The 19097-nt window shown below is 35.3% G+C and overlaps 1 protein-coding gene across 1 annotated transcript in view; it reads right to left on the bottom strand.

The window, feature by feature from the left end:
* The window catches only part of CFAP299 (cilia and flagella associated protein 299), a 576041-nt gene that overhangs the window by 328241 nt on the left and 228703 nt on the right, over positions 1-19097 (bottom strand). The window contains exon 3 of the mRNA XM_026509886.2: positions 7613-7703. Within this exon, the coding sequence (XP_026365671.1) occupies positions 7613-7703 (91 nt within the window). The remainder of the gene's footprint in view (positions 1-7612; positions 7704-19097) is intronic.

Genomic DNA, 19097 nt, shown 5'->3' with positions numbered 1-19097 from the left:
TATATTTGTATTCTTTGGGTAAATACCTAGTAGTGCAATTGCTGGATCATAGGGTAGTTCTATTTTTAATTTTTTGAGAAATCTCCATACTGTTTTGCAGAGTGGCTGCATCAGTTTGCATTCCCACCAACAGTGCAGGAGGGTTACCCTTTCTCCACATCCTCACCAACACCTGTTGTTTCTTGTGTTCTTGATTTTAGCTGTTCTGACAGGTGTGAAATGATACCTCACTGTAGTTTTGATTTGTATTTCCCTGAAAATGAATGATGTCGAGCATCTTTTCATGTGTCTGTTGGCCATCTGTATGTCTTTGGAAAAAATGTCTACTCATGTCTTCTGCCCATTTTTTAATTAGATCATTCATTTTTAGGGTGTTGAGTTTTAGAAATTCTTCATATATTTTGGATACTAACCCTTTATTAGATATGTCATTTACAAATATCCCCTCCCATTCCATAGGCTGCCTTTTAGTTTTGTTGTTTCCTTCACTGTACAGAAGCTTTTTATTTTGATCTAGTCCCAATAGTTTACCTTTGCTTTTGTTTCCCTTGCATTGGGAAATGTATCTAGAAAGAAGCTGCTCTGGCTGATGTCAAAGAAGTTACTGCCTGTGTTCTCTTCTAGGATTTTTATGGTTTCAGGTCTCACATCTAAGTCTTTAATCCCCTTTGAATTTATTTTTGTGTATGGTGTGTGAAAGTGGTCCAGTTTCATTCTTTTGCATGTTGCTGTCCAGTTTTCTTAACACCATTTGTTGAAGAGACTGTCTTTTTCCTGTTGGATATTCTTCCTTGCTTTGTGGAAGGTTAATTGACCATATTGTTGTGCAGGTTCATTTCTGGGTTCTCTTTCCTGTTCCATTGATCTGTATGTTTATTTTTGTGCCAGTACCATACTATTTTGATAACTACAGCTTTACAATATAACTTGAAGTCCAGAATTGTGATGCCTCCAACTTTGCTCTTCTTTTACAAGGTTGCTTTGGCTATTCAGGATCTTTTGTGGCTCCCTACAAATTTTAGGATTGTTTGTTCTAAACAGCTCTGTGAAAATGCTGGTGGCATTTTGATAGGGATCACATTAAATGTGTAGATTGCTTTGGGTAGTATAAACATTTTAACAATATTTGTTCTTCCAATCCATGAGCATGGAATGTCTTTCCATTTTTTGTATCCTTTCCAATTTCTTTCATCAGTGTTTTATACTTTTCAGAGTAAAGGTCTTTCATCTCTTTGGTTAGGTTTATATCTAGGCATCTTACTGTTATGGGTGCAATTGTAAACGGGGTTGACTCTTAATTTCTCTTTCTGCTGCTTCAGTATCATTGTATAGAAATACAACAGATTTCTATGCATTGATTTTTGTATCCGGCAACGTTATTGAATTTATCTATCAGTTCTAGCAGTTTTTTGGTGGAGTCTTTCAGGTTTTCCCTATTTAGCATCATGTCATAGAGGGAACATACCTCAACATAATACAGGCCATATGAAAAACCCACAGCCAGTATCATCCTAAATGAAAAACTGAGAGCTTTTCCTCTATGGTCAGGAATGAGACAGGGATGTCCACTCTCACCACTTTTATTTAACACAGTACTGGAAGTCCTAGCCTCAGCAATCAGACAACAAAAAGAAATAAAAGGCATCTAAATTAGCAAGGAAGAAGTAAAACCTTCACTATTTGCAGAAGTCATGACACTATATATAGGAAACCCAAAAGACCACCAAAAATCCATAAATTTTTTATGTCCACTACACATCAATGTGATTTGCTTCTGAGTTAATGGATATCTAGGACCACACTTGCTTAATTTTTTTCCAAGCACCTGGCATAAACATACACTTAATGAATGCCTCACTGTAGTGTGGTGTTCAAAGCTTCACGACATAAGCAATCAGAAAAATAGACTTTCTCAGGAAACAATAAATCTGCTTATAAATGAGAAGGAAATGGTTAATCATTTTAGTTTTTAAAGAATTTTAAAATCTGAAATATATGAATCATAAGGTAGAAATATTTTCATACATGCATGGTAGATATTTAAAATTAAATAGTTATATTAGCAGGAAAGCATACTCATAGATATGTATCTGTCATATGAAGCACTACACAATTAATAAAAATCCTTTTAACATTTTTATACATGAATTACACATAAGTCTCAACGTTTTGTCTAAACTAAGTGCACAGAACACCACAGTAACTTAAAACAAGAGTATTTTGGGAAAAAATGTAAAGAAAGGAATGTGTATGTTTTGTATAATATGCTTATATATGTGTGTGTATATATGCATATACATATATTATACATACTTATATGAAATATATATTATGTATGAAATTCAGAGGCATTCATAAAATAATATTGATTCTTGAATTAAATCAAGTTACCTCCAGCTTAATACAAGCTTTTTTAAAAAAGGATTTATCTAAACAATATCTATAAACTTTCAATTGTCATAAAACCCTGTTCCCTCCCAGGGCATAGCCCTAAGACTACATGCCTAAGCAGCAGGTTTATAGAAATGTTATGAATATATATAATAAACAAGTAATTCTATAACTTAAGCATTGAGGTATTGGGGTGGGGGCCCACTGGGAAGTGGGGACAGACAGGAGTGCTGTTTTCCCAAGCTCTAGGCTCTTTGGCAGAGAAAATTCAAGGCCTAAATGGAGAAAACTAGTAAATCAATTTGCAATTAGTTGACCAGAGGGAGAAAGAGGACACCCAGAACAAGATTCAATTACACTAAATAGCATTTGAAACCTGGGATCACCCAACTTAAAAATAAAATAAAAAGTTGTGCGTGTGGGAACGTAAATCCAATCTTCTTCTAATTTCCTAGCTACATTTAAAGAAAATTACCTAGGAAAATTGCTATGGAATTAGTCCTTCAAGCCTTATTAGGCCACACAGATTAACTATGTCAGTTCTAAAACTATATCATAATTTTTCCAGCATGTACATTCATTAAGATGAAACAAAAAGAGAAGCAAATGAGCCTCTGGGTTGAAATTCTCCATTTATTTTGCACTCACTATGTAGAGAAATGGTAATACTTAGGAAATTGTCATTTCCCTTAGAGAGTTCAGACCTCATAAAGTTCACATATAATTTCTGTTGACAGCAAATTAATATAGACTCAAATCTCATGAATATTGTATACTTTATAGGACGACTTTTTAAAAAATGCATCCATTTACTAAATGGCTTTTAAGTAAGCTTATGATCCTCATAATTAGATCTGTCTAAAATATGTTTATTTCCTTTTAAATAGTTTTCTATAAAACCATTTGGAGTCTGCTTTAAGACCAGACTAGGAAACAGAAAATTAAACCTTAAATGCTGCCCTTGATACAATGATACATATTCTGCTGATTATTACAATATCACAAATTCAAAGGCCCAAATAAATGAATGACCATGTTATTTTCAGAGTCAGCAAAGCTATGAGTCTGATAAGATTCCAGTTTCCAAATCAGTGACCACCTACCCAACATTCAACATTAACTATTTAGTATACTCAGTAAAAGTTAAATTTAGGACCTTCTCTAGGGAAAAACAAATCCATAATGATGAATTTAAAGATCATTCAGAGCAACAATGCCGAGAAAACAGATGCACTCATAGCAGCACTCGCTCATCATTCCAAACCCAAATTCACCAACCTACTTAGCAGATGTGCCTACAGACTCTTTCTTCCTTCTCGCTATAACTTTAAGGGTGGCTTCTGCCCCTCTCAAAGGCAAACCCTTTCCTAGTGTTCTGGATTCCATCTTTCTTTTAAGGACTTCTTTCCAGCAATTATTTTCTTTCTCCCCGTGCCATCAGTAGCTACCTCTGTACTTACTTGATCATTCCCATTAACATAAAACACGGGTTAACATTATCTGTCTTAAATTAAAACATCACAAAACAAACTTCCTGGACTCCAGGCCCTACTACTCCAGCTGTCACTCAATGTCTACACTATGATTCACTGCAAAAATCCTCAAAAAACAGTTGTTTCTCATTTTCATTTACATACTTTTTCTTTTTTCTACCTACTCCAATGAGACATTTGCCCATACCCCTCATTGAAACAGCCCTCACCAATGTAACAATGACATTTACCTAGAAAAACAATGTCAAACTTTTAATCATGTGTTGTGGGTTGAATTACGCTCCCCCCAAAAGATATGTTGAGGATTTAACCCTTGGTACCTAAGAATATGACCTTATTTGGAAACAAGGTTTTTGCAGATGTAATAAAACTAAGATTAGGCCATACTCAGTTGGGGAAGAGGAGCCAATATGATTGGTGTTGTTATAAGAACAGAAGACAGAAACACGGGTACAGAGGGAGAATCCATGTGATGATGGAAGCATAGATTAGAGTGATATGTCTGTCTATAAACCAAAGAACACCAGTGATTTCCAGAAACACCAGAAGCTAAGGGAAAGGCATAGAAGAGATTCTCCTGTAGATCTTTTAGAGAGAACAGGGTTCTGCCAACAACTTAATTTCAGACTTCTGGTTTCCAGAACTGTGAAAAACTAAGTTTCTGTTGTTTTAAGCCCCCAGTCTGTAGTCATTTGTTATGGCAGCCAGGGGGAAACTAATGCATCATCTTACTTAACCTCTCAACAACATTTGACATGGTGAGCATTCTTTCCTTTGAAATTGTTTCTTCTTCCATGTTTCAACATGGCTCCCACCTGACTTTTCTCCTACTTGCTACTTCTCAGTATCAGTTACTGGCTCTTTCACACATTCTAGATCTCTAAATGTTGGGGTAACCTAAAGACCCGTCATAGGACTTCACTCTTTTTACCTACACTCTCTACCTAATAAATATTTGCAAACCTATGACTTTGCATACCTCTTGGATATTGGTATCTCTCAGATTTATATTCTAACCAAGATGTCTCCCTTACGTTCCAAAGCAATATATGTAAAAGACAATCAACTTCTCCACTTGAGTATCTAATAGGTGTCACAAAATTAATACTGCACAGCAGTATTTCACAGCACAATTTCATTATTGATTCCTGAAATCAGCATTCAAGAGTTCTCCTGTCACAGTGAGTAGCACCAACATCTACCACTTGTTCAAGCCAAAAACTGAGTAGTCATCGTACTTCCTCTCTTTAATAGTCCACATCAAATACATCAATGAGTCCTGTCTGTTCTGTGTCCAAAACACAGACATGATTCAGTTAACTTCCCTCCCTTTCTACCAGTACTACCCTGTTCTAAGAGTTTCATCTCTTGCTGGTTGATTACAAAAGTTCCCTATTACCTCTTTGCCTCTCTCTAGGCCTCCTTCCCACATCTTCCATCCTTCACAGAAGCAGTGAGATCAATCTTTCTAAAGTGTAAACAAGATTAGGTCACTTCTCTATTTAAGTTGTCCATTGACTTTCTAGTTTAAAAGCAGAAGAATATAAAAATTAAAATTAAAGAATAAAATCAAAATTCCTTAAAATCTCTATGATCTGGGTGCTGATTTCCTCTCTGAGCTCACCTGTCTCTATAATCCCTTTCAGTAAATATATTTCAGCCATTCTGGTCTTCTTACCATCTCTTGACTATGTCATGACTGCTATTATCTCAGCTTTTAATAGGCTATTCCTTTTTCTTAATATGTCTCTCTCTCTCAACTCCTTTTCTATTTGGGGTGTCTCTCCCTTCAAATTCTGTGGTTATTTTCTTCACGTCATGGAAGTGCCAACAGATGTCGCCTCTCAAAGTGATTTTCCTGTATACCTTAGATAAATCAACCAACCACTCTATTCAATCTCTTTCTACTTGATTTTCTATGTTTATGTCCTCCATAATACCTATCCAGAGATGAAATTAATTTTCCACTTTTATTTTGCTTACTTATTTCCTATCTCCCTCTCTAAAATATAAACCCTTTAGGGTCCTGGATTTTGTAGTACCCCAGGGTCCCAGGGAGTAGAACAGTTTCAGGCGTGAGCAACTGCACAAGAAAAAGTATTGAGTGATTGGCAAGTGGATGGGAGCTGGGTAAGAGAATACATAGCTGTATCATTTCGGAGACTATTACGGTAATTTCCTTAAGATTATAATATTCCAAATCTAAGTAAATGATAGTTGGGATGGTGAAAGTGAAGCAATTTGACTTATATTTAGAAGAAATTAGTGGTTCATTCAACATGAGTGAGAGAGAGTAGGAAGTCTGCAGTAACTGACATGTTTCTATCTAGGTAAATGAGTGGACGAGTCTGTCACTCGTTGTTAAAGGAAATACCAACAGGAGAGAAAGACTTAAAAAGATATTTTTGAGAGGAAGTATACCACTGTGGTTAAAAATGTGGGTTTAGGGTCTCTAAAGCTATTCGTGTTAGTTGGTTCTACGGTCTAATCATGGGCCATTTTTTTCAACCTTATGGAATCAGATTTCCATTTTTACTATAAATGGAGTTTGTTCTTCTCAAGTATATTTTTAAATTTATATGAATACTTTCTTAATCCTTATCTTGTTTGATCACTAATGATCATTTGTTCCTTCCTGAAAGTCCTTATCGGGGATTCCTATGACATCCCATTTTTTTGCCTTTATTCCCACCTTTTTAGCTGCTCTTACTATTATGAGTCAGATAAATTTCAAACTTTCCTGTTGTAATTTAGAAGGCCCTTCAGAGTCTAGTCTCTATCCATATTTCCAACTTCACTTCTTATATCTCACTTGTCTACCTCTTCCAAGAAGTATTCCCTGATTTCAAGTCCAGATTAATCCTATTAAATTATCTAACCAAAGTATGAATTTTTCTATGAAGTATATTGAGGATTTTGTCTGCGTGTGAAATTTTCAAGGCCCTGACAGAAAAATTCCAGCTATTTTTTGAGAAAACTTTGGTAAAATAGACCTCCTTATACACATATTTTTCTGTTGCTGTAAATTTTTCATCACACTACTTCTGATTATTTTTCTGTATGTCACTTATTACAGTTTGAGCATGAGTATTTGCCTTTTTTTATCCTTGACTTGGAACATTCTAAAACCTACAGAAGACTGTTACCACTAATACTATATTAACAAAAGGTAAAAGTAAATATGTATTCCAAATAACACTAAAAACTACATATTGACCTAGTCCACATTTTAATAAAGACCGTATTCTCTTTGGATGGTTAAAAAATTATGTCTCTCCATTCTGTGGTTTCTATCACATCTCCCAAAGTAGGATTACAAGGCAAGCTACAGGACTATCTTCTGAAAGTACCAGGGAATCAGGTAGGCACAGGGCAAAACTTAGGGGTCAGTGGATGATGTGACTTGGAGGAGTGTACTAGGAGGCTGAGCTGAAAAGCAGCAGCAAGTTTCAACTGAGACTAGCACAATGTTGGAGATGACAACCAGTCTACCAATGCATTTTCTCTACAATAGTTGTATGGAATCATTGTTTTTCACCATGGGGGTTCTTCTATAGATGTAAGTGGGAATAAACCTTTTTCTACATAATGTGTATAACATATAAGACAAAGAGCCATATTGTATCCCTCATGAATTACTTCTCAGGGAAGATGTTAAAACATGTATTTTTAATACCGACTGTCCCTTTAATGTATACATTTTTAGCTGGTGGATGAAATGTACTCACGCTCACTTTTCCATTGCGATTGTCTTCTTCTCTCACTGCCAGAGCCTTCAGAAAATTATCTTGCAGGTCTTTACCAGCACTTGTTAATGTCCTATAAAAAAGCAGGTCTTTAGTTATAATACATTAGAAAACAAATATACGAAAAACATTCAGGGGTTAAAAACCACGCTTCTTGTACCACAAAAACTATATACACAATCATTATAAATCATACACAATTATTATAATTTACTACATCCCTCAACCTTAATTTTATGCAGTTATAGAATCTGTAATTATGAATAATTAGAATCAGGTCTATAAATAACATACATGCCTATATCAATACTCAAGCCAGATACAGTTAATTTCATTTACATGTCTGTTTTATTCTTTTTATCACACATGCAAATTAATTTATACTTCTCACTACCCACAATAATCTTAGATTGCTTATGATTTAAGTACAATTTATTTATAAGAAAATTAAAATACTAGCAATTCCCTTATTGGCACACAGCATTAATCTTACCTTTATGAGGATATAAAAAAAGGTAAAAAAGGAAAGGAACTAGGTTGAGTCATCTCCGTTAGAGAAAAAGAAACATTAAGAATACAGGGCGCCTGCCTGGATCAGCTGGAGGAGCATGAGGCTCTTGCTCGCAGGGCTGTGAGTCTGAACGCCCTGTTGGGTAAAGAGATGACTTTAAAAAAAGTAAAATCTTTAAGAAAAAAAAGAATTCAAGGGAGGTTATAAAATAAGTTCTGGAGTTGACTATTATACTGACAATACATTAAGATCACACTGTTCCTCTTTTTTTACTATCATTCAAGTCTTACATACATAGAGGTATATCATTTCCTATAACCTCTATGAGAAGATAAAAGTATTTTTGTTATACAAACTGGGAACAGAGAGCATAAGGCCTAGAACTCCTAAGCTATATGCAGCAGAGTCAAAAAGTTATATAAATAATCAATTATTATACCATGCTACATCTGAGAACCGGAAACTTCTCAGCAAGGGGAATATTGGGCAAGAAAGTTAATGCAGTGTGTGGTAAGGAATTCTTGAATCGTTAACATGCATTACTCTTACTTAACTAGATTTATTTAATAGTCAGTGACCTGAGAAACCTCGCTTAAATAAATATCACAAAAGGAGTCACTTCCTCAAGAAGTGAAGTAGGTCTGTTACAAAACATTAGGGTTATAAGTTTTATAAAGGCAAATACTCCATCTTTGTTGTTTACACTCCACTACACTCTCAAAATGGGGTAAAAGTTATGTGGACGAGTTAATTTTTACCAATCATGTTTAATCACTAGCTAAAGGCATTTATATAATCCTACATGAATGAGTCTAAATATATTCTTAGTCCTCAAAATTAGACTTCTGGTTTTATGATTTAATTATGTTGTTTGCGTCATCACACATACTCATATTACTAGATTAACACTCAAAGAGAGTAAATAACAAAAGAGGAAAAATGGAAACCTGTTAAAATAGAAATATTTCCATGAGTTATTTTCTTAAGAGGTCACTTATTTTAAAGATTACAAAGTCTTTCAGTAAATATTCACAAGTTATTAAGCATCTCAGAATTTTAAATGTTAAATTAGGAGTTTTCTAATAGGCAAGGTTTGGATAATCACTGAGATGTGTTCTAATAAGCAGTTTCTAAATAAACGCTAAATCAAACTTGAGATTAAATTGGTCTTAATAGCAATACTTTTTTATCTACTGGGCAGTCTTTGTACTAGTCTCTATGCTAGGTATTTTGCAAATACTTTCAATTATCTTCAAATCAAGCCCTAAGGGAGGATATGTTTATTTCGACTCTAAAGATGATAATCAGTTGGCATTCAGTTTTTAACTTAAATATCACTAACCCCAAGGCTTTATTTTACTATACTGAAGCCTCACAATATATCAAAACATCATTTGATGCCATAGTATTTTTACAGAAAACAATGACAATTCACTGGTAAGAGGAAACCTTAAAGTAACAGGAGTGGGGGTAGAGTGAGGTATGCAGCCTTTATCAGGAGGTGCCCCTAGGAGTTATCAGAGGCTGGTGGTCTTGAAACCTCTGTGGAAAGCTAATCACCCGTAATCATCACTCCAATCTAGCCTAGAATTCTGATACGTAGGTTTGATTTCTAGCCAGTGAAATCGGGCATAGCCTACATTTAGTAATTCTAGAATTTATATTCAATTCATCTGCACTTGTGTGAATATGTAATTCAGCTTCTCTGTGCCTCGATTACTTTGAAATGATGTTTTTGTCTATTCACTTAAGAAAAATTTAGTGGAGAGTATAGTAAAATGTAGTGGATGAGTAAAAGTTTATTGTAAAACTTCTACAATATTATCCTCCTAGGAAATAAGCACACATATATGAAAAAGCAGTTGTCAGAAATAGCTTTATTTTCCAAGGATAAGCTTACTGACAAAACTATATGCATGTATTTGTGTGATCTCAAATAATATAAATTTTATTTTTTTGAGGCCAATATGGAAATTATTTGCAAACTTGATTTTAAAATTATGATTTTATTTATCACAATGTGTGGATTTTTAGACAATTTATTTGAGTATTAAATATGGGAGATATATTTCTATTGTACTTTGATGTAGGGCACCTGTTGCTTTGTCTAGTACATTTTCTCCAGGACCATATAACACCTGTTTTACTTTGTACTTTATATAAATTAGGAGGGAAAAAAATCCTGCCTCTCCTCAAATAGTATTTTATAAATTTCTCTAACATTGGTAAACATCTTCACATTCCTCCTTCCAGTGTATTATTGTATATTTGCTCTGTAAAATCAATCTGGGTTTGCTATAACAAAATACTATAGATTGGGGGGTCTTAAACAATCGAAATTTATTTTCTCACATATCTGGAAGCTGGAAGTCCAAGGACAGTACCAGCGTGGTCTGCTCCTAGTAACTGCTCTCTTCTCTTAAGCAACTCACTATGCTTGTACTAGTATCTCACTGTGCTTTTAATTTGCATTTCTCTGATTACTTTTGTTTTCTCATATACGTACTTTTCTAACCTGTATGTTCCTCAAAAGCTACATGGATACCACAAATTGTATAAAAGGAATAAAAGCAACCAGTGAACAGTTTCAAGTTCTTTCCTTTGAACATTAATTCAATAGGAGAATCTATCTTTAATATCTAAGGGATTATTTTTTAAATATCTAAGAGGGAAAAATAGTGGAGTTAAATCCAATGTGTGGTTTTGACTCTCCTGTATTTTCTTGTAAACTATTCTTGGTGGCTTGCTTTCTTTTTCTTTCTTCCTTTCTTTCTTTTTCTTTCTTTCTTTCTTTCTTTCTTTCTTTCTTTCTTTCTTTCTTTCTTTCTTTCCTTCCTTCCTTCCTTCCTTCCTTCCTTCCTTCCTTCCTTCCTTCCTTCCTTTTTTAATTTAATTGAAACAATGTTCCTTAGGAATTAGGTTGATCAGGATCATATTTAGAAAGACTTATGGTTTAGGAACTTTTACACAACATACTGTGATTTCCATGACATTTCCAGGAGGTCATCAATTTGTATTCTAATCACTTTCAGAAAAGAAAAAGACTTCTTGAGAAATGAGATTCGTTTATTGATAGGGAGGAATGAGAATCAAATTTTCATTAAGATAAATGGCACCACTTCCCCCCTGCCCCTTTTCTATGAGGAAGGGTTTATAAATTACCAAATGTACAGTAAAGCTATCATCTCTGGAAAGAGCCTCAACTGTTCGAAGCACACAGAAGAAAAACGAGAAGTGCTAACATGCACACTAGACAGCTGTTCCTTTTCATCTTCTATTTTGAAAAAAACCCAAGTGGGAGCCCTGAAATCTGTGGTATCATCCATCAGTCAAACTCTACTCCCCCCTGGATGAAAAGTTGTGCTTTTCTTTGAAGGGACAAAATGACCTGGCTTCTGTCTGAGAAAGTGTCCCCGAACTCCTCTTTTTTGGTACCTATGGAAAAATTCTCTAGTTAATTCCTAAACATGGTAAGTTAAGATGTTCTCACACTGTAAGGGGGACCCAAAAAAAAAAATGTTGCTGAGAGAGGAAATAAACGTTCTAAATTTGATTTTATTCTGAAAACACATTCAAATACAACCTTATTTTTACTCTTTTGGGAGGCATCTAAGTCTTTTACCTGATATTCCTGATCTTCTGGTTATATAGTGAAAGCCAATGAGAAAACAGAAAGCAAAGAAAGCAAGCTTTTCCTTGATATGCCTGCCTCCAGACACCTCTCTACCTGTGGGAATCAGCCTCATCCCTCCATAGAACACTGAGGAGAAAATAGGCCTTAGAAAGATGAAGGCCTTCGGGCTTAGCATCTTTAATCTTTAGGCTGTCATGCCTAATCTCTATGTGTGTGGCTCTAGTTCATATATTTGAAAGATTCTATATAAGGAGATGAAGAATTTGACATCCTGGAATTCCAGGGGGCAGCTTCTCACCAGCGAAAAGCAGTCAAAACAGAAGCCCATACTGCATTTTTCAACAACTGCACAAGATGGCAGGGACTGTCACACATGAGGGTGGTGGGTTCACAGCAGAAGAGTAGACAGATGAAGGGAGGGCTGTAGGGAAGAAGAGATGTATCAATGCGAGACTGGCGAGAAAGATACCTGAAGAAGACTGTTAGAAAGGCTTGCTGCATTACCCTCTCTGTATAAACCCCTGTGTTACTCCTTTAATAAAACTGGCAGCATGAAGAGGTTAAGTCTGACCTCTAGTGACAACGAGAGTTTAGAAAAGATGAGGCAAAATTAAAATGAGAGACAGACAGAGACACAGACAGAGACACAGACAGAGACAGAGACAGGGGAGGCAGGAGGGGTGGTTGGAAGCATCCCAGACGGCAGTGCCATCTAAGGAAGATTGAGCAAAGCCACGTCCTTGAACCAAAGTCAGTCAATAAAGATTCACAGGTCCACCTTAATATCCCTGTCACACTCAGTCATTGAGGGAGAGCAGCCCATGGGAGGTGTGGTCTTGGCGCAAATGCACAACAGGTTTCAAAGAGCGGCATCTGAAGGGACCCTCAGTTAACGACACTCTCTATATAAGACATATTCTCATCACCACCATGATCTTTCATCCAAACCAAAAAATCCTGACGTTCAAAAACACCAACATAATAACTCATTTGTTTTATCACAAATATAGTCTCAAAATAAAATTGCCGATATTATCGTCACCAATATGCTTCTCGAAAACACTTTAAGACTTTTTGCAGATCTTTTTCTCCTTAATATATATACCTCTAGGGATGAATGGCCTGATTACTGTGCTTTAAGACACTTCACTTGGTCAATGTTCTTTCTTTATGCTATGATACTAGCTAGAGACACAACTAGGTTCATTTGTTGGTTTTATTTCAATTTGCAAGATATTTCAAACTTTGCCTTATAGTTATATTAAAAATATGCATAGAATTCTAAAATTAAATCTATACTTTAGAAATTTAGAAAAGTCTAGTTTTCATCTCCCCCAGTTTCATCTACCCTATTCCATTCTCTCCCTTCTATATAGAGCATCATTTTATTTTTAATTCAAGTTAGTTAACAGATAGTATTATATTAGTTTCAGGTGTACAATATATTGATTTAACACTGCATACATCAGCCAGTGCTCATCACAAATGGACTCCTTAATCGCCATCACCTACTTCACCCATCCCCTCCACCTACCGGGTGACCATCAGTTTGTTCTCTGTGGTTAAGAGTCTGTTTCTGGATTTGTCTCTCTTTCATTTCTTTCCCTTTGTTGAGCATAATTTTTTAAAGTATCCTTAAATTGCTTTTTTAACTATTACTCTTTTTAATACAAGCATATCTATTTGTCATCTAGCTAGCTAGGTAGGTATTTAATTATGTAAATAGTAGCCTCCTACACATACTTTAATTCAAACTTGCTTTTTCACTTAGCATTATATTCAGGGAATTATACCAGAGTAGTAAGAGACATTTTCACTACTTTTTTAGTTGCGTAGTACTCCACCATACGAGTAAATCACAGTTTAGTCACTTAGCTACTGATTGTCATTGGTTTGCTTCCTGCAATTTGCAATGATAAATACTGCTTCAGTGTTTAGCTTTGTGCATAGGTCATCTCATGTTTTTGCCACTATATTTTGGGGATAAATTCCTACAAGTAGGATTGCTCGTCAAAGAGTACATGAATATTTTATATTTAAATATTACCAAATTCCCCTTCAATGGGGCTGGGGCATTTTTCAGAACTCCCTACAATTTATAATAGTGCCAGTTTCTGTACAGTCTCATTAATGAAGTATGTTGTAAAGCTTTTAGATTGTCCTAGTACAGGACAAACTCAGCATAACTGTGTATTTATCTTATTATAAACAAAAGTGAACATATTTTCATATATAGAGAGACCATTTGCACTTCTTTTTCTTTAATCTGTATGTTGAGGGGCGCCTGGGTGGCTCAGTCGGTTAAGCATCTGCCTTCGGCCCAGGTCATGATCCCAGAGTCCTGGGATCAAGCCCCACATCAGGCTCTATGCTTAGCAGGGAGTCTACTTCTGCCTCTGCCTCTGCCTCGGTCCCTCCCCTCCACTCGTGCTCTCTCTTTGGTGCTCTCTCTCTCTCAAATAAATAAATAAGATCTTTAAAAAAAATAAACTGTATGTTGATACCTCATTTTTCTATAGTATCGTTGGCCTCTTTCTTCTCTATTTTCTTCTTTAAAAATGAAGAATTTTAGACTGTTTCCTTGGCTGTGCAGAAGCTTTTTATCTTGATGAAGTCCCACAAGTTCATTTTATCTTTTGTTTCTCTTGCCTTTGGAGATGTGTCCTGAAAAAGGTTGCTTTGGCCGATGTCCTGGAGGTTGCTGCCTATGTTCTCCTCTAGGATTTTGATGGATTCCTGTCTCACATCGAGGTCTTTCATCCATTTGGAGTTTATTTTTGTGTATGGTGTGAGAGAGTGGTCAAGTTTCATTCTTTTGCATGTGGCTGTCCAATTTTCCCAGCACCATTTATTGAAGAGACTGTCTTTTTTCCACCAGATGTTTTTTCCTGCTTTATCAAAGATTAGTTGCCCAAAGAGCCAAGGGTCCATTTCTGGGCTCTCTATTCTGTTCCATTGGTCTATGTGTCTGTTTTTGTGCCAGCACCATGCTGTCTTTGTGATCACAGCTTTGTAGTACAGCTCGAAATCCAGCATTGTGATGCCCCAGCTTTGTTTTTCCTTTTCAACAGTTCCTAAGAGGCAGCCCACGGAGTGGGAGAATATATTTGCAAATGACACTACAGATAAAAGACTGGTATCCAAGATCTACAAAGAACTTCTCAAACTCAATACATGAGAAACAAATAAACAAATCATAAAATGGGCAGAAGATATGAACAGACACTTTTCCAATGAAGACATACAAATGGCTAACAGAAACATGAAAAAATGTTCAAAATCACTAGCCATCAGGGAAATTCAAATCAAAACCACACTGAGATACCACCTTACGCCAGTTAGAATGGCAAAACTGACAAGGCAAGAAACAACAATTGTTGGAGAGGATGTGGAGAAAGGGGATCCCTCCTACATTGTTGGTGGGAATGCAAGTTGGTACAGACACTCTGGAAAACAGTGTGGAGGTCCCTTAGAAAGTTAAAAATTGAGCTACCCTATGACCCAGCCATTGCACTATTGGGTATTTACCCCAAAGATACAGACGTAGTGAAGAGAAGGGCCATATGCACCTCAATGCTCATAGCAGCCTTGTCCACAATAGCCAAATCGTGGAAGGAACCGAGATGCCCTTCAACAGATGAATGGATTAAGAAGTCCATATATACAATGGAATATTACTCAGCTATCAGAAAGAATGAGTTCTCAACATTTGCTACAACATGGACGGCACTGGAGGAGATAATGCTAAGTGAAATAAGTCAAGCAGAGAAAGACAACTATCATATGATTTCTCTCATCTATGGAACATAAGAACTAGGAAGATCGGTAGGGGAAGAAAGGGATAAGGAAAGGGGGGGTGATCAGAAGGGGGAATGAAGCATGAGAGACTATGGACTATGAGAAACAAACTGAGGCCCTCAGAGGGGAGGGAGTGGGGGAATGGGATAGACTGGTGATGGGTAGTAAGGAGGGCACGTATTGCATGGTGCACTGGGCGGTATACGCAACTAAGGAATCATCAAACTTTACATCGGAAACCGGGGATGTACTGTATGGTGACTATCATAATATAATAAAAAAACATTTTTAAAAAAATGAAGAATTTTAGCTCTTCTCTGTGATGTAAGTTGCAAATATTTTCCCCAGCTTTTCATTTGTCATTCTACTTTGCTTATGGAGCATTTTACCAAGAAAATGTTTCATTTTTATGTCATTAAAATAATTTATAAGTGTTACAAATCATTCCTTTACTATGGATTTGGAATCACCAATTATAGAGGAATTCATCCATATTTTCTTCTAGAACTTCAAAGTTTTCTTTTTTAATTTGTTTTGACATTTATATCTCTAATTCCTCTAATTTCAACATTTTCCATTTGGTTATTCAGCTATCCCAACACCAATTATTTAAAAATCCATCTTTGTTTTTTCCATTTATTTGAGATGATGTCTTTAAATATATACTTGGGTCTATTTCTGTGTTTTCTATTTTGTTTCATTGCTTTGTCCATTTGTGTACCAGTAATACATTATTTTGATAACAGAAATTATGTGTTTTAATATCTGGTAAAACTAGCCCCTCTCATTGTTAGCTCTGTTTCAGGGGTGTTGCGATTTTGTGTGTGTGTGTGTGTGTGTGTGTGTGTATTCTTGGTTATTTGCTTTTCCCAAATGGAGTTTATAATTAAATTGTCTAGGTCATTTAAAAAAAACTCAAACACTGATGACCATGTACCAGGATTACTTTAAATTTCTAAATGTCATAGCTTGTGTTTTTAAAGATGGCTGCCTTGACTAACATGGTATAAAAGACTGGCATGAAACTGGAGTTGCAGCTTCTCTGTGTCATGGTAACCCATGTGCACACCAGCTCCTGTAGATGCTGTGAACTTGAATTATTGCTACACCTTTCAAAGACAGGAAGGTACTCACTCTACTTGCCATACCTCCAGTCCTAAGTTTTCTATTAAGCTAATTAAATGTAGTATTAGATTAAAACCATGTGTTTGATGAGTCTGATCATCAAATTGAACTCAAAAACTATCATACTGTCTACCACTTACTCTATTTGTGCTTATAATAACCATCTATTTAGATAGTTAATCTCTACTGTGGCCTATTTTGGATAGTTTTATCTACAAAATTAACTGTGTCATCTAATGTTTATAAATTTCTTTTCATAGTGTTGCATGAAGTAGTCTCTATTGATTTTTTAAAGTCTTCTGTTTTAATAGTTATATCCCTCCTAATCATTTTTCGTTCTATGTATTAGTATTTTTTCCTTTCATCTTAATTGGGTTAGCCAGTAGTCCCAAAGAACTAGCATTTGGATTTACTCTACATTTTTTTCTTACTCATTTATTTCAGATTTTTAAATTAACGTCTTCTGTTTTCTTTTTGGGGGTACTCTGTTCCTTTTTCTACTTTTTGAATTGCAAGCTTAATTCATTTTTATTTTTTCATTTTATTGATATAGATATTTAGTGCCATTATATTCTTCTCTGAAAACTGCTCTAACTACTTCCCATAGTTTCTGATAGTTGTATAGTCACTATTATTTTTTTTCAAGATTTTATTTATTTATTTGACAGAGGGAGAGACAACACAAGCAGGGGGAGCTGCACCAGAGTGAGAGGGAGAAGCAGGCTCCCCACTGAGCAGAGAGCCCAATGCAGGGCTCGATCCCAGGACCGTGGGATCATGACATGAGCCAAAGTCAGATGCTTAACTGGCTGAGTCACCCAAGCGTCCATCAGTATTCTTATTTTTAAGAAATTCTACTATTTCTTTCTTTGCTTCCTTTTTGATCAAAGAATTATTTAATTAGATGTTTTTTAATGCCTCACTTTAAAAAAATTTTTCATTGTTGTTATTAGTGCTGTCTTATTGAATTGTGGTCTCTTTGTAGTTATGGGAGGGGGAGTAATTAAGGGGATTTTTTTTGTTGTTCCTTTGTGGACAAGGTACAGTCCAACTTGGAGAATGTTCCATGTGGACTTCAAAAGAGAAAGTCTTTGTTATCAGACTTTAGAGTTGACTATGTATTTATAAAAATACCTAATTAATTATATTGCCTTTTATCTCTTTAGTAAATATTTGTCCATTTACTCTGTTTTAGACTGAGAGAATGTGTTAAAGTCTCTTATTAGCATTTCTGTTATTTATCATTTCTTCTACTGTGGTTTCTACTTTATAAATCTGTTATTGGGGAATTAATTGAATAATTACTAAAACTCTTGTTTCTACAATTGTGAACTATATACCTTGAAGCATTATAATTTTCCCTTCATTGTTATTACCTTTTCAATCTGAATGTTAATTTGTTAGATATCAAAATTGTATCTCTTACTCTTTTATTTGTGTTTGTCTAAAATACTTGTGTTTTTATTTAGTTTTACATTTCTGTATTTCTTTAATTTAGATGTATCTTTGTATAAAATATAAACTACTTTGTCTTTATGATTCAATTAAGTTCATTTATACATACTGATGATTGATAAGTGAGGCCTTAGTTTTTTTTCATATTGCTTTATATTTTATATATACATATGAGTATGGATTCATATCTCATCATAAACGCACACACAGACACAGAAAGTTTTTCACTAAGAAGTCCATATTGTAACATCTTTCTCTATATAGATTTCCTGGCATTAATAGGTTTATATTTTGCTCAAATGATTACCTTTATATGAAACTCTTTTCCCCCCCCTTTTTTTTTAAGATTTTATTTATTTATTTGACAGAGAGAAAGACAGCCAGAGAGAGAGGGAACACAAGCAGAGGGAGTGGGAGAGGAAGAAGCAGGCTCCCAGCGGAGGAGCCCGATGTGGGGCTCGAAACCAGAACACCAGGATCACGCCCTGAGCCAAAGGCAGACACTTAACGACTGCGCCACCCAGGCACCCCTATTTTCCCCTCTTTTTAAACTAATGTTCATTTTTCCTACTATGAAGAAATCAAATTTCACTACCAGTATTTTTCCTTCTATTCTTACCTATCCCTAAACATCTAATTTGACTCTCAGTTAATATCTATATAACAGTTAGTGAAATTATTCTATTTTTTCACATACTTTCCCTTATTTTTGATACTTACTGTATCTGTATTTTCAATGCACATACCATTTTTATACTATCCCTTTAGTATATCCATCTCATCTATGGAACATAAGAACTAGGCAGATCGGTAGGGGAAGAAAGGGATAAAGAAAGGGGGGGTGATCAGAAGGGGGAATGAAGCATGAGAGACTATGGACTTATAATCCATTTAGTCTGAGTTTTACAGATTAATATATATTTAATGTTTACTCCGAGTCCTTT

The sequence above is a fragment of the Ursus arctos genome, unplaced genomic scaffold (genome assembly GCF_023065955.2).
Source record: "Ursus arctos isolate Adak ecotype North America unplaced genomic scaffold, UrsArc2.0 scaffold_9, whole genome shotgun sequence".
NCBI classification, from domain to species: domain Eukaryota; kingdom Metazoa; phylum Chordata; class Mammalia; order Carnivora; family Ursidae; genus Ursus; species Ursus arctos.
Note: the sequence above shows the minus strand (reverse complement) of the source record. Positions and strands in the feature narration are given on the sequence as shown.